The sequence below is a fragment of the Schistocerca americana genome, chromosome 2 (assembly GCF_021461395.2).
Source record: "Schistocerca americana isolate TAMUIC-IGC-003095 chromosome 2, iqSchAmer2.1, whole genome shotgun sequence".
NCBI classification, from domain to species: Eukaryota; Metazoa; Arthropoda; class Insecta; order Orthoptera; family Acrididae; genus Schistocerca; species Schistocerca americana.
In genome coordinates, this window is record NC_060120.1 from 775,346,071 (window position 1) to 775,372,329 (window position 26,259).

At 42.6% G+C, this 26,259-nt stretch overlaps 1 protein-coding gene across 2 annotated transcripts in view; it reads right to left on the minus strand.

Annotated features, from left to right (window-relative positions):
- LOC124593703 (bifunctional peptidase and arginyl-hydroxylase JMJD5) overlaps positions 1–26,259 on the minus strand; it is an 87,841-nt gene that overhangs the window by 16,299 nt on the left and 45,283 nt on the right. The window contains exons 3-5 of one of the 2 annotated variants that reach the window (XM_047132010.1): positions 23,462–23,597; positions 21,672–21,836; positions 9,115–9,338 (exon numbers count right to left, since the gene is read on the minus strand). In XM_047132010.1, coding sequence (XP_046987966.1) covers positions 9,115–9,338; positions 21,672–21,836; positions 23,462–23,597 — 525 coding nt within the window. Of the gene's footprint in view, positions 1–9,114; positions 9,339–21,671; positions 21,837–23,461; positions 23,631–26,259 lie in introns of both variants that reach the window. The other variant, XM_047132009.1, reaches the window with a different exon arrangement.

Below are 26,259 nucleotides of genomic sequence, written 5' to 3' on the forward strand. Positions count from 1 at the left end.
GCACACCTCCCACACATATGATCATCTCCAGCAGCTCAGACTGGAATGCAACTGTCGCACAGAATGGAAATAGTAATCTGCTGAAGGGGAAGGGGGAGCAGGGTACTGGTGGGGGGACAAGAGCAATGTCAGGCGGAGCACTTAGGAACTAGACTGCCGACAGGCGCAGCTTCAGAGGCTGTAGGGCAGGGAGGTTTTGCGCGAGGGGGGGGGGGGGGATGTAGAAAAGGAGCGGGGAAGGGGCGTGCAAGGATTGGCAAAGGGGGGGAAACAAGAACAGGTGGGAGGTGACAGGACAAATGGTGTGGCAACTGTTGGGTAGTGGGTTTGGGGACAGTACATAACCGTGAGTCGAGGACAGGATAATTTCGGAAGCAGAGAATGTGCTGTAAGGGTAACTCGCATCTACGCAGTTCGGAAAAGCTGATGGTGTAGGGGTGGATCCACATGGCTTGGGTAGTGAAACAGCCACTGAAATCAAGCATTTTATGTTCAGCTCCATGTTGTGCCACAAGGTGGTCTACTTTGTTCTTGGCCACAGATTGGCAGTGGCTGTTCATTCTGGTGGTAGTCGTACCAATATAAAAAGCTGTGCAATGATTGCAGCTAAGCTGCTGTATGGCATGGCTACTTTCACAGGTGGCCCACCCTCTGATGGGTTGGTATAAGCCTGTGACAGGAACGGAATAGGAAGGGCTGGGTGGGTGGGCGGCTTGGGCAGGTCTCACACATGGGTCTTCCACAAGGATATGATCCCTGTGGCAAGGGGTTGGGATTGGGAGTGGCATAGGGATGGACAAGGACGTTGTGGAGGTTCGATGGGTGACAGAATATCACTTTAGGAGAGAGGGACAGGATGTCCCTCATTTCAGTGCAATGACGGATAAAGCCCTGACGAAGGATGTGGTTCAGTTGTTCCAGTCAGGGGTAGTATTACTGTACTAGTGACAAAAGGCTCATTCCTTTGTTGCTGGTTCTGAGGGGGGAGGGGGGGAGGGGAAAGGAGGATTCGGGATGTGAGGAGAAATGGCACAGAAGATCTGTTTGCAGACCAGGTCTGCAGGATAGCCCCGTCTGTGAAGACCACAGCATACTGGGCAAAGGAGTTCTTGTCACTGCAAATGTGCCATCCCTGGCTGGCCAGGCTGTAAGTGAGGGATTTTTTGATGTTCAACAGATGAGAGCTGTCAAAATGCAGGTACTGTTGGTGGGTTTAATATTGACAAAGGTGTGGAAGGAGCCAGCAGAGAGGAGTAGGTCAATGTCTAGGAAGGTGACAAGCTGGGTTGAGAAGGACCAGGTGAAGTGGATGAGAGACAAGATGTTGAGGTTGTGAAGGGATGAAGACAGGGTGTCTTGGCCCTGAGTCCAGATCATGAAGATATCATCAACAAACCTGAAGGACTACGGGTTTGGTATTTTGGGAGGCTAAGAAAGTCTCTGTCAGACAGCCTATAAACAGGTTGGCATAGGAGTGTGTCACCCAGGTGTCCATGGCTGTGCCACAGATTTGCTTGTATACCTTCCTTTCAAAGGAGACCTAGCTGTGAGTTGGGATAGAGTTCATAAGGTGTATGAGGAGTGAGGTAGTGGGTATGGGTTCTGAAGGACACTGGGAAACTAAGTTCAATAGCGGTATGACCATGGGCATGTTGGATGTTGGTGTATAGGGAGGTTACATCAACTGATCAACTGTGTTGAGTAGGTTGGTTGGTTGGTTTAAGAAGGGTGGGCGGGGGCTGGGGGGGGGGGGGGGGGGGGAGGGGGACAAACTGCGAGGTCATCGATCCCTTGTTCCCAGTAAAATAATTAAACAAGGGAAAGCAGAAAACAAAGGAGACGTCCAGTACAATAACAGGAGAAAGGAAGAACCAGAAGAACAACGGAAGGATAACCAACACTACTATGGACAAAACAGGAAAAGAAAACCACAGAGAGAAAAAAGAAACAGGTAGAAGAGGCAAAAACAAAAGCACAGATGACCGTGGCTGGCCGACCATAAGAACAAAAAGGAAAAGCCAGCCACTCTGGGACACATTAAAACATCCACCCTAAAAGCATTAGAGTGGAGAACGCAAAGGGACAAAGGTCATGCGCCAAAACTTGTATAGAATGATAAAACCCACTGTCGCATATAAAACGTAAAGCTAAATTGGCTGATGAGGCATTGTCAGCTGAAATTAATGGCAACGAGTCCGGAAATGTAGAGTCCGTTGAAGGGCAGCCATGGAAGGACAGCTCATCATGATATGAGCCATTGTCAGCCGGGTGTCCAACCGACACTGAGGTGGGTCATCACGGTGCAGGAGGCCAATGCAGAGCTGGCAGAGAACCACAGCGTCCCTGTGAGAGGCACACATGGAGGAATGCCACACATTCGTAGTCTCCTTAATGGCACTCAGTTTGTTGTGCATGCTGAGGTTATGCCATTTCCTTTCCCAAAGCCATAAAACCTTGCAGCGTAGTACTGAACGCAGGTCAGTTGCAGAGAAGCTGATCTCCGTAAGCGGTTTCCGTGTAGCATGTTTGACCAGCCTGTCGGCAAGTTTGTTGCCTGGCATTCCGACATGACCTGGGGTTCAGACAAACACCACCGAACGACAGGACCGTTCCAGGGCATAGATGGACTCCTGGATGGTCGTTATCAAAGGATGACGAGGGTAGCACTGGTTGAGAGCTTGTAGTCTGCTCAAGGAGTCTGTACACAGAAGAAAAGCCTCCCCAGGGCATGAACAGATGTGCTCAAGAGCACGAGATATAACCACCAGTTCTGCAGTGAAAACATTGCAGCCATTGGACAAGGAATGCTGTACAATATCTCCTCCATGGACACACGCGAAGCCGACGTGACCATCAGCCATTGAGCCATCAGTGTAAACCACTTCGTGGCCTCGGTACTTGTCAAGAATTGAGAGGAAGTGGCAGTGACCTATGTGTACACCACGGAGATGTACGTGAATGGACCTCAAGTATAGGTGGTAAAGGCAAGGATTCCAATTGAGAAAGAAGGGATTGGATACGAACTGCAATTGGAAGCCCTGACCTGGGCAGTCGATGCGGGAGATGAACCGCCCTGGGTGTGAAAAGGAGACTGTGATTTGGATGCTTGGATGCGCAGAACTATGAATGTGTGCTACATAACAGGCCAGTAGTGCACGACTCACTTGCAATGGACGCACTCCAACCTGCATAAGGATGCTGGTCACCGGACTCGTCCTAAAAGCTCCTGTCGCTAGGTGAACGCCACAGTGGTGCACTGGGTAGAGTGAACGCAAAGCTGAGGGCACTGCCAAACCATAAACCAGACTCCCATAGTCAAGGTGGGATTGAACAAGGGCTCTGTATAGCTGCAGCAGCATATTTCTGTATAGCTGCAGCAGCATAGAGCGATCTGCACCCCAGTTGGTGTTGCTCAGGCAGCGGAGGTCATTGAGTTGCTGCCAGCACTTCTGCTTACACTGAGGAAGGTCAGGAAGGCAAGTCAATTGGGCATCGAAAACCAGTCCTAAGAATCAATATGTCTCCACTACTGTGAGTGGATCGTCATTAAGGTAAAGTTCTGGTTCTAGATTAATGGTACGACACCAACAGAAGTGCATAACACACGACTTTGCATCCGAAAACACTGGATACCGGATGGCTCCCTATAGGTGCCGCTCAGCAACACCAGTACTGGTGGAGCAGTATGAAGTGCAGAAGTAGTCTGCATACAGAGAAGGTGAGACGGATAGCCCTACAGCAGCTGCTAGACCATTAATGGTCACTGAAAACAGAGAGAGACTCAATACAGAGCCCTGCGGGTCCCCATTCTCTGGATATCGGGGGGGGGGGGGGGGGGGGGGGGGGACTATGGGAGGCATCAACTTGGATATGGGAAGTATGAAGTGACAGGAAATTCCGGATAAAAATCGGGAGTGGGCCTCGGAGACCCCACTCGTATAATGTGGAAAGGATATGATGTAGCCAGGTGGTGCCATACACTTTTCGTAAATCAAAAAAGATGGCAACCAGGTGTCGGTGTCTGGAAAAGGCTGTTTGGATGGCAGACTAGGGGCAAGATTATCAGTGGTAGAACGACCCTGGCGGAAGCCTCCCTGACACGGAGCCAGTAGGCCACATGACTCCAGGACCCAACCCAACTGCCGACACACCATACGTTCCAGCAGCTTACAAAGAACATTGGGGAGGCTGATGGGTTGACAGCTATCCACATCAAGTGGGTTTTTACTGAGTTTGAGCACCGGAATGATGGTGCTCTCCACCACTGCGATGGAAAGGCGCCATCACACCAGATCCAATTGAAGATGATGATGATGAGATGTCGCCTGTAGTCAGATGAGAGATGTTTAATCATCTGAGTGTGGACCCAATCTGGTCCAGGAGCTGTGTCGGGGCAATGTGCAAGGGCATTGAGGAGCTCCCACTCAGTAAATGGGGCATTATAGAATTCACTGTGGCAAGTAGTGAATGAGAGGACTTTCCCTTCCAGCCACCGTTTGAGAGTGCGAAAGGCTGAGGGGGGGACGTAATGGGGTAATTCTCCGACGCAGAGGCTCAAGCATAGTGCTCAGCAATCGCGTTTGCGTTGGTAGATAACACGCCATTTATGTTAACACCGGGTACCCGAAAACAAGTTTGATCTTTGCCTAGACTTGGGAAGGTGACGTATGACCACCAAGGCACAGTCTTTTGCTGGGGGCACTCTAAAGAGTGAGGATCGTGTTTTCTGCCACAGAAACGATTGCTGGATTGCTGTAGTCACCTGCTCAACCATCACATCGATGTTCCCGTGTGGGGTAGATTCAACGGTCACAGCAGAGGTGAAATTTTCCCAGTCCGCCTTGTTTAAAGCCCATCTGGGCAGGCGTCTGTGGGCTTGACATCGGGGCAGTGACAGGAGGATAGGGAAGTGGTCACTACCGTGCAGGTCATCATGTGCTCTCCAGGGGATAGAATGGAGAAGTCCTGGGTTGCAAATTGATAAATCAATGGCCAACTACCTACGTTGGGCCACAATGAAATGTGTGGCAGCCCCAGCATTTAGCATTTAAGAGGCAGAGGTCAGACAGACAGTAAAGTTTCGACATATCTGCCTCGGCCAGTATGCACAGTGCCATCCCACAAGGGGTTATGGGCGTTACAATCTCCCAGAAATAGGAAAGGTTTAGGGAGTTGAGCGATCAGTGCAGTTAAAACATTCAGGGATAGTACACCATCTGGAGGAAGATATACAACGCAGACAGTTATTTCCTGTGTAGTCCTTATTCTGATAGCCATAGCTTTGAGAGGGGTTTGAAGGGGCACAGGTTCACTACAGACTGAGTTTAGGACAAAGGTACCGGGACGAATAAGAGACGCTGCCATCCTTAGCCTGACGTTCCTCCCATGGTGGGGCAGGAAGGGGAAGGGAATGATTTGGGGTCGTACTTCTGTGCATTGAACTGAACTCGTGAATACTTAGAGACTGCTGGTGCTTGACGACCAGCAAGAGATGACGTACTACGCTTCATCGCTCGTCATCCACCCTGATGCCACCCACTCCGACCCGGGGCCCTCCCCACGGGCACCACCCAGACGCAGCAAAGGTCACCTGGCAGGATGGCCATTGCCGGGAGTCCCGATGCCCCAGGGGGATGGGCATCTACCCCTTGACATACATGGGGAGTTAACAGTGCATGCATCAGCAGAGCAATCCCTTTGTGGTCAGGGGGCTACAACCAACAGGGTACAGGGCAGCCCCACCACAATGGACTGGCTACCTTGCTGGATATCAGGTGCAACCAAGTAAACAAGTACATTATCATCGTCAGCATAGAAAATGATACTGCACAGTTGATGGATAAATAGGCACCCATGAGGGTGACCTCACCCAACAGTTGGAGAATGAGCAGAAGTGCAGACCCTCATCAACGAAGGATGCGATAGGTCTCAGTGCATGATGGACACGATGCACCATGTAAGGCACCCTTCCCCAATTGGCTCGCTCTTTGGGAAAATTTTGAAAAACAGGAGTCAAACCCTACAGGGGACAATCACAAAGGCCAAAACGTGAGAGACTCCTTTTAGGCACCTCTTATGACAGCCAGGAATACCTTGAGCCTATTCTAACCCTCAGACCTGCAGGGGGCTGTCAAGTAGGAATGGGAATTTCGGAAAGTCAATGAAGAAAATAGTTGGTATCTTTCTCGTGGTATGCTAGATTATGGGCAGTTGGTTGGAGATGCTGCTCAATTAGGGCCAAAATTCTTTCAGTGGGAGCACAATAACCAGCTACAATGGGATGTCCAGGATTGTTCAGTTTGTGGATTTTGAGGAGCATGTAGAAGGTGGGTGTGTGGGTTGTCATAGGGGTGAGGAGGGAAATGGATCCAGGGGAGGGCACAAGGCTTAAAGCAAGGACTGGAGGTTATGATGGACTTCTGGGATGGGACCACTCTAGCACAGTTTATAGGTGGAGGAGTCAATTGGCAGAGTCCTTCCATCAGGTAGTCAATGTGATTGATAACAGTGGTGGAACCCTTGTCTGCAGGATTTGGTTTTTGAGGCTGTGTATGGCTGTCCTTTCTTCTGCTGAAAGGTTGGTGACCTTGGGAAGGTTGGTAAGATCAAGTTGGAGGTAAGGAATTTCTGGAAGGTGACCAGAGGGTGGTTAGATGGGAGGAGGACGGCGGAGGAGGGGGGGGGGGGGGCAGGATAATAGTTGGATAGTGGTATGAACTGGGAGAGGCAAGGTTCAACGTTGGGATTAGATTGGCTTTGGCTGGAGGGACTGGTGGCAAAGAAGTGTTTCCATTGCAGACACCAGGAGAAGGGGAATAGGTCTTTCACCTGCCCAACATTGTTAAATTTGGGTGTGGGGTTAAAGGTGAAGTCTTTGGACAAGACAAACTCCTATGGGGCTGAGGGTTTTGATGGAAAGGTTGAAAGAAGTGTTACAGGAATGTTTCGGGCCTGGGTTTCGGGGAGGTAGCAAGTTGGAAAGGAGACCCGGGCAGGGTCTGGGTGCTATGAGCAGTTAACAAGGACGATAGGAGTTGGGTAGTGATACCCCAAGGCAGCAGCTGGATGTCAACAGGTTGGATAACTTATGGAGATGATGTCTGGAATGCACCTCCAGGTGCAGGAGAGCAAGGGACTCAATTTCAGAGATGTGATGTATGTCGGAGGGATTGCACAGTAGCCGTCTTTCCATTGTGCCTATCTGCAATGTAATGTGTCATCTTTATGGTGAGTGGCACTCTATCTTTTCCTTATATTGTTGATATTCTAACTTGGAGTTTCCACTGTTTGATATAATCCATTTAACCATTACTAGTTTCCCAGAATATTGAAGGAACTAGAAATTGTTTCTGCATCACTTCCTGACAAGTTCCACATCATCACAAATTGTTGTATTCATAATCTAAGAAACAAATATTAATATAATCTAATATAGTCATGCAAGTATCATCTGCTAAATGAACTAATGGAGAATTTATATGTACAGGTAACTCATTTGTGTATGAATATAAACAGGATTGGCCATGAAATAGAGTATTGAGGCATACCTTGTGAGATACTTTACCCCATATGGATTAATAAATCCTAGTATGAGGGGACATTTACCCTTTCTCTACTGTTCTGCAGGTATGATTTAAGCCATTGCAGAGCAATGTTATTAATCGCAAAATTATCTAATTTGTAGGAAAAAAAAGCAGCATTTATCAAGTCAAAGGCCTTTGTAAGGTCATAGAAGATACATGCAAAGTTTGCTACTTTGATCTAATGCTTTTAGTATCTTTTCAAAAAAGTTGTTTATTGGATTCTTCGTGCTTCCTCATAGTTGGTTACTAAGACAAATAGATTGTATAATGATATACAGTACAGCATACAACAGACAAGGTTTTCCTTTACAAAATACTTGGAGGCTATAGATCCATATATAGCCCAGATTACCAGGGCACTGCCTTGTGAGGCACTAGGTAACATACTCACATACCAATAAACAAGATTATAAATTTCAACAGGATTAGAAGAAACCCTGAACTGGCAAAAAAAGTGAAGAGGATTATTATCGTGACCATAACCACATGGCACAACTTTACAAAAGATGAAAGAAGGGGCTGATTGTTACGACAGATTCTGAGGCTTTACGGAAAGGTCAGTTTGGTAATGGAAGGAAATGTGATGTGTAATAACTGTAGAGCAATAAACAGTTTCAACAGGATGGAGGTTGCACTAGTTACACAGGTATGAAAAGGCTTGCAAAGGATGTAATTTGATGGACAGCTATAGTAAACTAGTGTGGACTGAAGACAACAAAAGTTACAACCACATATGACAATCTTCATGAGAAACACACCACATTGTTCATGGAAACATAATATCTCCAGCAAAAGCATACCATATTAGTCATGATAAGTTGGTACTTAAATCAGCATCCTAAGATTTTTGTTTCTGAGGTAAAGACAGTTCTTTATTTTTCATTAATATGAGAAAGGAACACACTCCACAGCAGATCAGTTTTATGTTTCTCATTACTGGTACAGAAGCTTTCTCTGAGCAATGAGAAATTCTGAAAGGCATGAAGGGACTACTTATTGTATCGCTATTGTAGGACTACTTATTGTATCGCTATTGTAGGACATGTTCTGAGGCATCAAGAGATCACTAATTTAGCATTGGAGGGCAGCGTGGAGGGTAAAAATCTTAGAGGGAGACCAAGAGATGAAGAAGCTTGCACAGGATAGGGTAGCATGGAGAGCTGCATCAAACTAGTCTCAGGACTGAAGACAACAACAACGACAACAACAACAACAACGTTACAAAGCATAACTGAGCATCATTTTTCCACTTTGAATCACTCATTTGCCCTTGTTCATTGTTCCTTCATTTTTTCTTATGTTAGGAAATAACCCAAACTCTGATATCATGCAGTTTATTGTTTCTGTGAAGTATTTCTCCTCTTCACAGAGCACTATATCCTGTCTAACTTCAACTCTGAATGCTTTAAATCTCCACACATCAAGAGAGACCAACCATTTTTATTCTACTAAGTACAATTATCTTTGTCAGTCAGAATTAGTATTTTATTTATCATTCTGCCTTAAATATTTTTTGGCAATACTCTGTTACCTGATCAAAAAGAGGATGCTGAGCAAGATAACCCACATCTTTTCCTGATTCTGGATTTCTTACATAGTCCTTAATAAATGTGCCAACTGTCATCAGCTTTTGACTCCAGTCAGGATGCAAGTAGTGAGGACCTAATTCCACAGGAACAGTGCGGGCACCAGCTTTAGCTTGAAGATAAGTGAAGTCAGTCCATCGCTCCATAGCTGGCCAATGGGACATGCAACCTAAAAAAAAAAGACGCGTACTGTAGGACACTAATTACTTTTGTAGTCATTATTCAGTGTTTGTGAGCCATATAAATTAACAATGGAAGACATGGCGATATAAATTAAACTTGCATTACTAAAATTTATATTACTAAAACTAGCTCCTTGATATGACGCCTATGGCGTATAACTAGTGGTGCGCTTTACATGATATACACTGTTGACAAGCTATATGTAGACATTTCATTCATTGCTGCTATAGGCAAATGAAGTAATTTACCCAAGTTGTAGGGCACCCTTTGGCTGCAGGCATGCAGTTATTTCTGAAATGGTCAAGTTTGTGATGTATTTGTCCTCCCTTGGGCTAAAAGTATAGCATAAATGCAATAATGGAAGCACTGCGAATTATCATCATAGAAACTGTTGAGCTCCACATGCCACTGATGTACATGGTAATCAACTGACATCTTACAGCTCAACAATTCTGGAAGAACACCAACCACTAGTAGTGGCATTATGGTTTTGTCCATGTCGAAGGCAATCTTGAGTGATTTGCTTACAAAGAATGAAGGAGGAAAGATAGGGGTTTGAGGTGCTTTCAGTTACAAGTTAATTAATGATAGAGCACAAGCTCAGGTAAGGAAGGAAATCAGCCATGCCCTTTCAAAGAAACCATGCTGCCATTTGCCTTAATCAATTTCAGGAAATCAAGGAAAACATAACTGGATGGCCAAATGGGGCATTTGAATTGTTGACCTCTTCCATAGAAGTCCTGTTCATTCCGATTTGATTACAAAACCATCCTTGAAGATCACATTCACCTCCCTATTATGATTAGCTGTAGGAGACTGTTGTATCTTACAGAAAAGTGTCTACAAATGGCTCAAAAGACAGCAAATAATACTTCAAACCACTTTCTTGATATCTAAAATGTAGGAAACCACGTTGCTTTAAATTCACTCATTACCTCAAAGCATGGGTAAAAAACTGATTAACTTACATTTTTGTGTTTCATTCCACGGTAGGGACTGGGCCTGGTCTTCAAGTTGATTAGATGCCTCAATACCGTATTTACTCGAATCTAAGCCACACTTTTTTTCCAGTTTTTGTAATCCAAAAAACTGTGTGCGGCTTAGAATCGAGTGCAAAGCAAGGAGAAGTTCTGAAAAATGTTGGTGGGTGCCACCACAACTAGCTTCTGTTGTTGAATATATGTAGCGGTACATAGGCATGCTTTTTATGCACAAAGATAAATACTGGCACCAAAACCTCTGCGTCATTAAATAAATTAAAAAAGGTGGAAGACTAGCTTTTTTCTCCGCCCCGAGTTTCGACCACTGAATTTTCGTACATAATCCAACGAAGTAAATACAAATTCCGTATTGTTCATCTCCGAATGTAGCAGCATTTCACTGTACAATGAAAATCTGACTGGCAAGACTGTTTGGGATGTTTGTCAATATGGCCAACTCTACATTCTGAATTTTTTCATACCTGTGAGAAGGGATGGTTGCTAATAGGAATTTTTATGAATTGTGACTCACATGCAGTATTCTCTTCACTGTAAGAATAATAGAAATATAAACATTTTGCCATGTATTGTTTCGTGTTTGCTGCTAACTCATTTAAATCCTGTCTGCCTAATAAACTACAAAACTAGAGTGAGACAACAGCAGACGTGGAAGAATATACATATCATGTCATGTTTATATTTGTATTATTCTTATGCCTAATAGTGATACAGTCAGAAATGAAGCACGGCAATTGACTGGATTTTTAAATCTAAGATGACTAATTTCTGTGCAGAATGTAATGTACTAAAGAGGCGCCTGCAAAGATTTTCAAACGGAGAAAATTTTTCGCTAAACTCTCTTTCAGATCATCATCTATCATACGCAGTCTATTATTTGGTTCTTGTTGATCATTATCAAATAAAGCCGCCGTGTTAAGTAACAACAAATAGCAGTCTTTTGCCATTGTTTAGCTAATGAGACTATTCCTCTTTTTTAATTGTAAGCGGCTCCAGCGCGCACAAAAACAAGCCATGCCGCGAGCGGCGACAGGCCATAAACACGCACTATCAGAATGCGACAAACAATGCATGACACAGTACAGTAATGCATTTTCAGCTTAGAGTGACATGAACACCTATAACAAAGAAAATGGCGCTTATCAGATCAAAGAAAAATAAGCAATCAGTTCAAACCAGATGAAGCACGTGAAAAAGGAAGGGTACCCGTATAAATACGGTTGGTGTGCCTGACGCATAGCAATGGCTATCGGGTAAAGCTTAACTGCTAAGCTTACGACTCGAACCAAACTACTGTAGCTGTATCGTCATTCATTCGACCTAAAATGTGTCTCATTACAATGGACCAACTTTGTTTCGATTTGGAGATGTGGCCTAAAACTTTTCTCTCCCCTTGAATTTCGAGTCTCAAATTCCAGGTGCGGCTTAGATTCGGGAAATTTTTTTTCCCTTGATTTCAACTACATTTGAGACTTTTGACCACATCGAATTCTTTTTCGATCACATCGAATTTTGAAATTCTGTACCATGTAATGTACCATTCTAATGCCTATTCCTCAAGCAATAATTTCATTAACAAGTAATTTATAACCTCACAACTATGAACAAAGAACCTGTTTCCACAAGGAGTTACAGTTTCCTTGGAAAACCTCTTAACATATGCTTGTCGACATTCCCCAGAATTAGCCCCACCTTCACCCTTATGGTAACAGTTCAATTCGCCTTTCGGTTAATTCTCTATTTCTGCAACCTAAAAGATCACAGACATTTTCAGTTCGGATGCCTTGTTGTCTGGATTCTCCGTCACTGACAAAGTTCAGGTCATCTCTGTGCCATATTTGTGTGTTTATTCAAAACTGGCCTGGGGTGTGCCACAGATTTCCTGTCTCCCAACTGCTTGCGACTAGACGTGGTACCTCGTTTCAGTTGAACACGGGTCATTCTAGTCTCCTTATTGGCAGCCATTAAGCAGGAACTCTAGTGATTCTATGAGGCTGGGTGACTGAACCAATTAAAACAAGCACTTGAACCAGACTCCTGTTAGTAGTCAAGAAACACAATGGCTCCTTCTGACTAAGTGGTGATTTTAAATCAGAAGTCAATGCCTAGGCATGAGTAGAAACTTGCCCTGTACCACATCCAGAAGGCCACATCACAAAGCTTGTCAGAGGAGAGTATTTCTCTACAATCCACCTAGCCAACCCACATTTGCAAATACTACTGGATGAGGAGCTGAAAAACATCTTCGTTATCAACACCCCCTTCAGCTTGTACAAATACAAGCACTTTCCTTTTGGGATCTCCTTCACTCCTGCACTATTTACTACATTAGATGATACAGTACTGAAGCCCCACTTAGACAAATGCCAGTTTTTCCAGGAGCACATGGAATACCTCGGGTACTTGCTATACAAAGAAGAGATCCCACCCACTAACCACAATGTAGCAGCTATCAGCCCTCTACATCACCCTCGAAACTTACAACAATTTTATTTAAAGTTAAACCACCCCCCCCCCCCCCCCCCCACACACACAACTGGTCAATATCATGCAACCACTAAATCAGTTGTGGAAGAAATGTGTTCAATGCAAGTGGACAGCTGTCTGAATGACCCTTTACATAGTTAAATATTACGCTTCATTTGGCACCTTGCATCACATAATTTCCACCATCACATCCACTGCTTATGGCCACAGATTCCTCTATATGATAGTGGTGCCGTGTTGGCTCATAGAAATAATGATGATACTGAATAATCCATAGGCTGTGTTTCAAAAATACTGATACCTGCACAAAAGAATAGTCACACAGAAAAGGAGGCATCGGTGATTGTATTTGCAATTAAGAAGTTCCATGTATACCTGTTCAGTACTAAGAACACTTTAATCACAAACCAAAACCACTGGTAGATTTCTTCAGGCTCCAGTCTTCCAGAGTGAACAGCACTGACTCCAACATTGGCACTTTTCCTGAAATTCTTCACTTATGCAATAACATGCAAGGCAACAGGGCAACACGCAAATGCAGACACTATCTCATCTTCCTGCAGGATCAGATCTAACCTCTGACCAGCAAGGAAGGAATCATATTCCCATTGCGCACACGCACACCCGCGCATATCACAACCCAATATTATGACAATTCATGTGCTATGTGCTCAATCTTGTCGCCCACACTTTTTGAACAACAAAAATCGAATGTTCCAGGCCATATGGTGGCCTCAGCATGGACCCTTTCCCATGGTTTACAATTCTCTCCTATGAAATTGCGGGTCATGCGTTTTCCTGGATGTAGTAACGCAGTTCAGTGTCTTGGGATTTCTTGTTGATAAAAGGGGACATGGCTGTCCCATCTTCACCTGAAGACTTGCTGCATGTGGAAGCTTAACGCTCTGCTTCCTTGCCCACATTCTTGGGATGTGGATCATACTACTCTTATCCATATTTACTGGGTCCTGGTTTTGTCCAGACTGGACTATGGTTGCCAGGTTTGTCCTGGCAGCTTCATCAGCTGTGAAACTGTTAGGCTCAGTCCATCATTTTGGCGTGCATGTGGCTGCCGGTGCCTTTCGGACTAGTCCCATAGATAGTCTCCTTGCCAAACTGAAGATCTTCTTGCTTCAGATTAGATTGTACACTTCATGCACTTAAGAGGGGTATTGTCCACCTGATTCTTGCCCTCGGATGGGATTACCAGTTGGAATGCGCCTGCCAAGATCCCGGTCTCCTCTACCTGGACTGCATTCCCCATGTCTTCTTGTGCACTCACCCTGGATAGTGCTCAGCTATTAAATTAGGACTGGTGTCTTTTGAAGTCCTAAACTCTATCACCCACATGACCTTTCAGCATCTGTTACATCCAATTCAAGAGTTCCAGGGTTCTACCGTCTTTCACACAGGCAGCTGTAAAACTGTGGATGAGATTGGTTTTAAATCTCGTGCAAATATGGAATGCCATTAGCTGCCACAAACATACAGCGTGTTTACGGCAGATCTGACAGTCTTTAGCTGTGCCCTCCATTTTATGAAACAGGACTGCCTTGAATGTGTTTTCATATGTTCTGACTCAATGAGCAGTCTACAGGGTATTAACAATACTGATCTAGCCACCCTTTGGTCTGAATTATTTGTGAACTTCTCACTGACCTTGGTCGTGCTGCCTGCTCAGTGGTATTTCTCTGAGACCCAAGTCATGTGAGCATCCTGGGGAATGAACAGGCCAACCATATGGCTAGAGGGACTTTACTCCCTGCTTGTTGGCTTTGCTGACCCCACATGTGGATTTCCAGGTGCACATGAGATCTCTGCTTGCTTGGAAATGAAACGTCGTCTCATGGGCTACTGCCTCGTCTAATAAACTCCCCACAGTGAAGGAGACTACTGCAACAGGGTGCTCTTCCTTCTGTTTCTCGTGGAAGGAATCTTTAGTCCTATGTCATCTCCACATCGGTGATACCAGGTTAACCTGTACTTTCCCGTAGTTTTCTTCCGTGTAACGAGACACCTCCCAATTTGGTTGTGGAGTCTTACAGGCAATAGCTCATACCTTTTGGCCCTCCGTAATAAATATGGACTTCCAGACTTAGTGCATCTTAATATTGGCAGACACTCCCCGCATGGTTGAACTGGTTCTTTGTTTTCTCCACGAAAGTGGTTTCTGTTCACTGCTACAAAGTTTTAATTTACCTCCAGAGCAGATGCAGGGGCAAGGCAAGGCAGTTATGCTAAATCTAGGGGATCCCTGATCCTACCCCCTTGACCATTCATTGTACTCTCATCCCTCTTTAACACTCTTTTAATTGTTTTCAGATTTGATTTGCATCCTGTCTGCTGTATCCAATTTTCTGTTCTGGGTGTCGCACTTCGTTAAATAGTAGGTGCTCTTGACTGTGAAGGATCAGGGGTGGGATAGCTGTGGGTGGCATGATTCCTGTTGCAAGCAGAGCCCCCGGGGATGCCCACCTGATGACTTCCCTGTCTCCTTCAACTTTCATCTATTACTGACTGTACAAAAGATATCCAGTACATTTTAACCTCCTTGCTTTTTTTGTTATGAATCTCCTGAATAGATCAGAAAATTTCCTTAGGGGACATCGCTACTTCCAGATGAACCTTTCTGGGATTTTGGGACTGATGACCTCATTGTTTGGTCCCTGCCAATCTACCATTTTCAGAATCTGTTTCGACTCGTGTTGAAGCAACAACAGCCCCTCTACAATATTTATAATAAAGTGATTAGTTTTTAGCATATTCAGGTGGAGGAAATACATACTACTGTGTGAGCCAATAGTTTTGTGCTGCCATTGACATTCATCATTGTCAATTCAATTAACCAACAGAGCACAGAGCATTGGACTGCCAACTGAGGAAAGAGACAAATGGGGAGGGGGGGGGGGGGTGCAGCGGCAAGACCTGCTGCAGCTTTACTGGTGACAACATGAAAAATGTTTAGTGTAGAGGGAGGAGTTGGACAGCAGGGGAACTCTTAGGTTATATTATGTTAGTGTACAGTATAGAACTGGTAGGTGAGGTGTGTTTAGGGAGTGGTTGACTGACATCTGCACAGGGTGAGAGGGCCTTGATGAGGCAATACACTTGGGTAACAGGTCAAGGCTAGCGATCTGCACATATACAGTTGATGGTGGTATCGCGTACACAAGGTAAAAAAGGCCAGTGCATAGGAAGAGCTGTCCTTCGTACTCAGGTGATTCATGTGAAAAAGTTTCCCCACATGATTATGGCTGCTCAACAGGAACTAGCAGACTTCGGATGCAGAATAGTAGTTGGAGCTACATGCATGGGGCAATCAACTTCAGAAATAGTTAGGGAATTAAATATTTAGAGATCCACGGTGTCAAGAGTGCCAAGAATACCAAATATTAGGCATTACCTATCAGTATGGACAACACATGGGCCCAACAGCCTTAATGACAGAGCAGTGCCATTTGTGTAGAGATGTCATTGTTAACAAACAGCTCTGCAAATAACTGCAGAAATCAATGTGGGACGTACGACAAATGTATCCATCAGGACAGTGTGACATAATTTGGTGTTAACAGGCTATGCCAACAGGAGATCGACACAAGTGCCATGGCCTGCAGTGGCCCACCTCGACTCGTGACCATACCGTTTTGACCCTAAACACCTGGAAAACCATTGCCTTGTCTGATGAGTCCCGATTCCAGTTGGTAAGAGCTGATAGTAGGGTTCAAGTGTGGCACAGACTTCACAAAGCCAGGGACCAAAGTTGTCAACAGGGCACTGTGCAAGCTGATAGTGGCTCCACAATGGCGTGGGCTGTGTTTACATGGAATGAACTGGGTCTTCTGGTCCAACTGAACTGATCACTGACTGGAAATGGTTACGTACGGCTACTTGGAGACCATTTTCAGCCATTCATCGACTTCATGTTCCCAAACTATGGAAGTTCTATTGGTGATAGTGCGCTGTATCACCAGACCACAGTTGATCACGAATGGTTTATAGAACATTCTGGACAATTTGAGTGAATGATTTGGCCACCCAGGGTGCCCAACATGAATCCCATTGAACATTTATGGGAAATAATTGAGAGGCCGGTTCCTGCAAGAAATCCTGCGCTTACAACACTTTTACAATTATGGGCAGCTATAGAGGTAGTGCGGCTCAGTATTTCTGAAGGGTACTTCCAACGGCTTGTTGAGTCCATGCTCACCGAGTTGGTGCACTATGCCAGGCAAAAGCAGGTCTGTATGAACATTAGGTTTTATCACCTTAGTACATTGGGAAGGTGTAGGATATGGAGTAAAATTAAATCATAACAAAGGAAGGTACAAGTCAGTTACAGTAGAAAAGGGGGAAAAGTATACATGATTTGATGACAGAGGGTTAAATGGGGCATGCCTAGGAGATAGTGTTCAGAATGATGAGGTACAGGGACTAGTGGAGATTGAGAACAGTAGTTGCATTTATGAGGAATGAGCTACATTTCCATATACTCCAGAAAAATGTACAAGTTATGAGAGTAGAATCGTAAAGAAATAACATTTTTTATTGTAAAATTTTTGTCTTTTGTTCAGAAGTCCTACAGCCATAAACTCACACTTCACGTTAAAAGCCTCTTCATTCAACACACATGAAATACAGAGCTGAACAGCCCACCTCAGTGAAGAGTTCTCTTAGTTGTACCTACAAGAACTGTTTCTGCAAATGTAAATATTTCATGAATAGTAAGACCCAATATCTCCCAGAAATGAAGAACTATATATCAGAAATAAGTGCAGGATATGGGAACTGTACTGATAAGTCACATATGTCCGACCAGTGACTACGATGTTTAGCTATAAAATAATGGGATTTCTGTTTTAAAACTTAAGATAAAAAAAAATACTCCCCTTCATCTATCCCTACAATGCTCCATGCAAATTCTCCATTGATGGTAACAGTGCTGGAAGTATTCCTCTGTGAGCTGTTTCACGACACCTGCCACTTGTTCTTTCACAACTTCAACGGACTGAAATCTTGCTCCTTTTAATGTAGATTTGACCTTAAATAACATAAAGGGGTAGTGTTGATTAATAGGAGCCCAGTGTAGACAATTCTGTGAATTTTTTTTCCCACAGTCATTATTACTTGAAACTTCTTGGCAGATTTAAACTGTGTGCCAGACAGACTCAAACTTGGGACATTTGCCTTTCATGGGCAACTGCTCTACCATCGGAGCTACCCAAGCGCGACCCATGACCTGTCCCCATAGCTTCACTTCCACCAGTACCTCGTCTCCTACCTTCCAAACTTCACAGAAGCTCTCCTGCAAAGCTTGCAGAACTAGCACTCCCGGAAGAAAGAATATTGCAGAGACCTGACTTTGCCACAGCCTGAGTGATGTTTCCAGAATGAAATTTTCACTCTGCAGTGGAGGCAAAGGTTCCAAGTTAGCCTTGGTCTGGCACACAGTTTTAATCTGCCAGGAAGTTTCATATCAGCAGACACTCCACTGCCGAGTGAAAATTTCATTCTGGATCATTATCATTGTTCGAATTTGTTCATTTGAGCGTTTTTGTCTTATAATGAAGTTGGGCCCTTCCAATGCTTGGGTTGAAGCTTCGTTCCTAGGTCATAAGCGGAAAACCAAAATTTGTCACATTATCACTCTTTCCAAGAAGTCAGGGTCATTTTCAGTGGTATTCAAAGTGTCAGTACAAATCTTTTCACAAGACTCTTATTTAATCGTGACGATTTTCAGTGCCAGTTTTGCACGCACTTTTCTCATGTTAGTTCAGTTGTGTAAAATTTACCGTGCACTGTTTGTCAATTACTACATTTTCAGCAATTGATCAGATAATCAACTGACAGTCAGATCGAATCAGATTATGTACTTTTTCAATATTTTCATCCTTTTTTTATACTGAGACATTTTCATCATCATCTCTGCCATCTTGGAAATGCTTGAACCAGTCAAAAACTCGTGTACTTGATGAACAGGCTTTGCCATACACTTCTTTTAGTGAAAGATGGCTTTGCCATACACTTATTTGGTAAAGGTAGGTTTCAGTAGCAAGGTCAGTCCTTTATGAAATCAACCAATGGTCTTGATCTTGACATCTCAAATTTTCATGATTTTTTTTGTACATTTATACTAGTAGTTGAATGAAACATTTTTGACTGTCAAGAGAGCCTTTAATGACTACTTTAGCAGGATATTACACATGATATTTCACAGAACACAAAGAAATTCTGGTCGTATGTAAAGGCTGTTGGTGGCACCAAAGTTAGCATCCAGTCCCTAGCGAATGAGACAGGAACTGAAATTGAGGGTAGCAGAGCAAAATCTGAAATGCTTATCTGATTTCAAATGGCCCTTGTTTAAATCCTTGTACCACTGAAAAGATGAATGAAATAAGTATTCATGTCAGTGATGTTGAGAAACATCTGAAATTGAACAAAGCTCCAGGACCCAATGGAATCCTTGTCAGATTCTATGCTGAATTTGCAGCTGAGTTTAACCACTCTTCTAACTATAAACTATCATCGATCCCTCAAACGAAAAATTTTGCCCAGTTCTTTGAAAAAAAAGCACATGTCGCACATGTCTACAAGAAGAACAGTAGAAGTGATGCACAAAACTGCTATCCACTGTTCTTGACATCAGCTTGTTGTAGGACTTTTAACATATTCTGAGTTTGAACATACTGAGGCATCTCAAACAGAAAGACCTCCTCAATGCCAACCAGCATGGATTCCAAAAACATCAACCATGTGAAACCCAACTTGCACTTTTCTCACACGACTTACTGAAAGCTCTGGATCAAGGCGGTCAGGTAGATGCAGAATTTCTTGATTTCCAAAAAGCATTAGACTCACAGTATTTCTTGATTTCTGAAAAGTGTTCAATTCAGTATCACACTGATTCTTATTGTGAAAAGCAGATTCATATCAGGTATCAAATGAAATTTGTGGCTGGACTGAGGACTTATTGGTAGAGTGAATGCAGCATGTTACCTTGGATGGAGAGTCGTAGTCAGATGTAGAAGTAACTTAGTGTGCGCCCCAGGGAAGTGTGCTGTTCATGTTGTATATCAACTACCTTGCAGACAATATCTGTAGTAAAATCATGTTTTTTGCAAATGATGCAGTTATCTATTATGAAGTACTATCTGAAAGAAGCTGCATAAATATTGTCAGATCTTAAGATTTCAAAGTAGTGCAGAAATTGGCAACTTGCTTTAAATGTGCAGACATGTAAAATCTGACTGCAGGGATCTGACACCTCCAGAGGAACCAGAGGAGCTTTGTAGTGATTCTTCTTCTTTTCTTCTGCTTCTTCGTCCTTTCCTTCATAACCTTTGGGGAGCAAGGTGGCATTTAAAGGTCTATTTGCATTGAGCACGAACATATGAAGAGTGGACAGCCCTGGGACCCACTGGTTGTGGGTCCATCAGCCACCGTTTGGTGTTAGGACTCATGTACGGAGGTTGTCAGGGAAAGGGATTCCAAGAGAAATCCATGTACCAGTAGACACTGGTGAAGGAAAATGCTTCTCCAGCCAGCTATGGGAAGTGGTTCCCAAGGAACAGACTGCAGGAATCACAGGAGAGAAGGATGGTGTGAGAACTGGTTTGTGGAAGGTTGAGGTAGGGGCGATGGTCATACGTTAACATAATTAATGGTCATACACACAGGATGTAGGAGTTCATATTTCTTACGTGCATCATTATACAACAAACATATTTGCATTCTTGGATCTTCTTTCTTGAAAACTGGGTGAACTAGAGAACTTAAGAGGATGGTGTTACATGCAGATGACACACAAAGGTGCATGTTTAAAGGGACTACCTTCGTGGAATGGTCGTCCACAGTTGACACATTCTGGGTTTGCCATGCAGCAGGATGACATATGCCCAAAGCATGAACATCTGACGCACGCAATGGGACATATGGTTTCACATCACACCTGTACATCATGGCTTTATCTTTCTCCACAATGGCATTCCCATCAAAGCTAAGATAAATGCGCATGTATCCATATGATTATCCTAGGGTCCTATTTGAACATGTCTGATAAAACGTACACCTCACGGTTGGAGGTGAGTCTCTAACTCCTCGTCTATTTGGAGCATAAGATCTCCGTGGAAGATGATTCCTTGTACCACGTTCAAAGTTTTGTGTGTGACAATGATCACAGGAATGTTACCTAGACAATCACATATCTGAAGGGATGAAGATTGGGCAGCAGAGGAAGTTTTAATTAATAATGACCCATTTTGCATTTTTCCCACAAGTTCAGCTTCCCCAAATTTGTCTTCAATGTTCTTGACAAGAAATGGTTTCATTGCAGTAAAAGTGTCCTCATTAGTCCAAGTCTGGCTTGTCCCTCTTCCCACAGCGTAGCCAGGGAGGGAAGCATCGTGGAGTCTTATCCTCCTTAATTATAAGAATATTTCCAATATAAAGAGACTGCTGGGGCCTAGCAGCCACCAGCAGACTAAAGTTTATTAATTCACTTTATGCATGGGTCTTCCATCACGATACCACCCACTTCAAATGGGGACTCTCCTCAATGGCATCATGCAGCCATAGCAATGGTTACCTGGCAGTAAACCATTGCACAGAGCCCTGTACCCTAGCCATGATGGGCACATACCCCTTGGTTTACGGTGGTGTGAGGCACATTGATACCCCTCCCCTTCACACACACACACACACACACACACACACACACACACACACACACACACACAGAGAGAGAGAGAGAGAGAGAGAGAGAGAGAGAGAGAGAGAGAGAGAGAGAGCCAGCTCCAGTTCTGGTCTTCACCAGTCTACACATTTCACCCATTACTTACCTGTAATCTTAACTGGTACAAGTGGTTTAAAATACATGGCGTAGAAACTTTCAAGTGATGGACATTCCACTGTAGGTACTGGTGTACCATGAATGCCACTGATATCTGAGGCTAACAATCTCTGCCTTTTGATTTCTGATACTGCTAGAGGTTTCATATCCACATCTGAAACAAAAGTTGCAACCTGTGCACAGTTACCAGAAACTTCCAGTACATGTTACAAAACTGAATAACTAAAATAAAAACGATAATAAGAGAGAGAAAATCAACACTAACTGTAAATTTCAGAAACCTGAGATATACACACTGACTTATTTAATTACTTTCACACAAAATAAATGGTTATATGTTAGAATAGCAGAATGTGGAATGAATGTGGAAAAGATGGATCAATGATAACTGATGTGTAATGTGATTGGAGCCTATAATTAACGAATACAATGCAAATTATTGATGGCAAATTTCCATGCAACTCTGTACACCGTCAGCTTCGTACCTGAAGAAATCCAAGGAACTGAAATTAGTTTGCTCACTTTTCACTATCTCTAAAGAGTCAAACTGAATTAGTTTCCTGTAAATAATTCTTGTATAGCCGTAATCTTGATTTAAATTCTGCACTTCAGTGAAAGCAGTGATGTTACAGAAATTGTTATAGTTACAGCACAGATTGGCGATTCTGGTACTCTAGGTTCATCACTCTTCCGATAAATACAAACATTAATTCCCTTTTATAATGCTGAGAGCTTTCTCTAGATGCCCAAACGAAGGCATCTTTACTTCCACTTCTGATCATAACATTAGAATTTATTTTCTGCTACCTTTACTTTCCTGAGTATTTTGTCATTGTCCAGTGCGTGTTCAGTCTCCTCTACATTTTTTGTACATTCTTTTTCCTGAATAAGTTTAAAACATGAGAGAAAAAGCTGATTTACAATCTCTCATTCATTTCACGAAATTATACACTCAAAACCTTATCTCAAACCCACAGGACATACTTCTGTTGCAACTCTTCTGAACTTTTTTCATAATCACTGCAATTTGGATCACCTCCAGGAATTCTGAATATAGAAAGCATTATCCATTTTACAAGCTACTCAGCTATTCTTCATGAAGTCTGCACATTACTTCCTTTCTTATTGACCATCCCTCTGATAATCTTTTCTGCCATTGCACTGTGCTCTTAACTACACACACACACACACACACACACACACAGTACAGTGCTCTGCACTTCTGCCTCGACTGACATCTCTGCCAAAACTCTTTGTCTTTAAATATGTCTGCTTGTGCCTATATGTGTGGATGGATATGTGTGTGTGTGTGCGCGAGTGCATACCCGTCCTTTTTTCCCCCCTAAGGTAAGTCTTTCCGCTCCCAGGATTGGAGTGACTCCTTACCCTCTCCCTTAAAACCCACATCCTTTCGTCTTTCCCTCTCCTTCCCTCTTTCCTGATGAGGCAACAGTTTGTTGCGAAAGCTTGAATTTTGTGTGTATGTTTGTGTGTGTGTCGACCTGCCAGCACTTTCATTTGGTAAGTCACATCATCTTTGTTTTTAGATATATTTTTCCTACGTGGAATGTTTCCCTCTATACACACACACACACACACACATATATATATATATATATATATATATCACTTCTTGGGCACTAAGATATAAGAGTCATAAACACCATCAATAGAAATTTTGTGTAAATACCTAAATAATATTACTTTTGGCGTCTGACAAGTACAGTAATAGATATCTAACAAAACCAAGATTTTCACAATGAGGTATTAAGTTATTACCTTTTGAAATATTTTCAGAGAGAATACGGGCAAGATCAGATAGATCAGGGGCAGGTGCTGCAAGTGGTGCTCCAAGCAGCAACCCCATGTCCAATATCTCCATCACATTCTGATGCATTATGGTCTCTTCTGACGGCTGATCTTGCATTTCAGATAAAGAAAGTTTGACCTGGTAATATTTCAAGAGACTGAGCATAGAAACAAGAGAAAAATCTCTGTAAATTTGTAATATTGTGTGTGCAATGGTACAAAGATAAAATGCAGATTATATTAATAATTAAAACCAGAGTATTTAAAAAATGGGAACCGTGCAAGTTCTTTTTCTACACCTGATCACATTTTTTTTTCAGTTAAACAATTTCATGTACAATACAGTACTAATATTTCACATCTAATACACTGGTCTCCACAAATTGGGGGAAAATCAGTTAATAACAAATAACCCAAGAAATAGCAAGCAATCCACAAAAAACATAGGAAACACCTGTACAGAGCTATTAACTGCCTCTCTGAAAGCAATACGGCAGTCACTGGTACAAGAGGAAATGCAAATTTGCTCAAATGGCATCCAGGCACCATTCGTCAGATTAACTTCAGTGTTGGGCAAGTTTTGGACTGGAAGCAAGACAACTCGTACAATGATTTTTAAATGGTTAAATGTTCACTACAGACAGTGACAACTTTAAAAATCAGCTAAATTAACCAAGGGCTATGGAACTGATATTTGTGACCCCAAGAAGTACAAGCCTTACCTCATAGGAGCAACTGGAAAAGTCATATCAGCAAGTTCTTTGCTGAGAATGCTTCAGGGAATTCTTGTGTATGCAAAATGGGCAGTTTAGTAGCCCTTCCAGACATGCAAATGGAAGACACTGACATATTGATATTGGCAAATTATTTGGAAATAAATATGCAATTGGTCACTTTTTGATTTTTTGATACAATTTATTTTACCATTAACATTTTTTGGCCTCCTGCAGGTTCATCATCAGGTGGAGATGTCACAGAAACATTACATCGTGAATCAAGTGTAGCTAGATACTGTGGTGGTGGTGGTGGCGAAAATTACAGAAACTTAGTTATCGATGGCGAAATGTTTACAGAACAGGAAGGTTGTTACATTTTCGTTACCTACAGCACACTGCATCATATTCACAGTAAATCCACTCCCATAATGTACATTACCAGGTAAGACACAAAAACATACACAGCACTGAAGGTAAATACTTGATGTTATCACAAAGAATATGAATATGACATATCGCACTTTACTACATCATAATCTTTGGCCTGAGATGCACTGTATTACAGTATAAATTTATAAGTACACAAAATATATTTGAGTGAATTTTGTAATATAAATTAAAATTTATACAAAAGATAAACAGAGTTAAATATGTGCTATGTGATTGAAGACTAACTGAGTTACAAAATGCCATAATTGCTACATGAATGTAGGATATAATTTATGCATAAGGATGAATCTATTTTATTATTATTATTATTGGTGTTTTGGTGCCAGATTGTCTGCGAAATTCTTGAAGAAAAAGTTCTCTATTGATTTAGTTTCTTTGCTAAGGAATTCTTGAGGTGATTTTAGCTTATGAATAAAAGTCTCTAATTGTTCAAGGAGATCTATCTGCAGCACCTTTTCAGCCATGTGTAGCACAGCATGATGAGTAATAAGTGAGCTGGGCTTATTTAACTTTTTGAGTTGGAGGGCATCCATATGTTATTTGTGGTGGGTTGCAAAACTTCTTGCTATTTGCCCTATATACAAGCAAGAACAGGAGCAAGAGTTTGTATGACAATCCAGCAGATTTATTATTATGAACAATTTTATTTTGTAGTTTGTCAGTATGGAAGGATGTGATCTGCAAAGATTTTCAAGTTAAAATGACACACTGCCAAGGAATGGAAGACTGGCAAATTTTGTCATTTCTTTCTTAGCTTGTCATGTTGGTGGTGGATTTTTTCAACTAGGGTGTTTATTATGGTGGTGTTATGTCCATTATTTTGGACTACAGGTTTAACCCAGATAGTCCTGAATTATTTGTTTTTCAAAATTGCTTTATATCTTATCTACATTGATTCACAAGGTTGTAAAAAAGAAAGTAAAAACAATTTTGAGTATTTATTTTTATTTAGTATTTCCAAAAGTGGGCGTCCTTCCAGAAGGACGTCAGAACAATAAGGGAAAATGTTTTTAATGTATATGACATTGCACAATTAATTTGTTTTGGTTTTTATACTTTCAAATAAACATAAATAAATTTGAATTATGGGCTAAAACAGGTAATAAATACAAAAAACAAAGAAAATAACCTACACACATATTTTATGCACTAGTATGATAAGACAAAAAGCAACAAACATGAAGTGGTTCGTCACATTTTACGCACATAGTAGTAGTTTTTTGTGGCAACTTCGACATTTCAGCTGCTGCTTCTTTTTTGGTATCTCGTCCGTTGGTAATTCAGCAACCTAATGTTCTCTTCCATCACATCTAAAATCTAGTTTTGCCCTCTTACTAGGACGTCCTCTGCTGGTAGTGACTCTTTTGTTACTTTCAAGAATTGCAGTGACAATTCGACGACAAAATGTCAGATGATCTATGGGTTCTTCATTGTGCGTGTAAAGATCCCAGGCATTTTGCTCTGCAATGTCTATAAAATGTGCAATGATCGGGAAATACCACTTTTTCCCCTCTTACAGACCATCTATATAGGGATACATTTTGGTCAGCTCGATCTATGCCTCCCATATGAGTATTGTAGGAGTGTAAGAAGTTAGGTTGA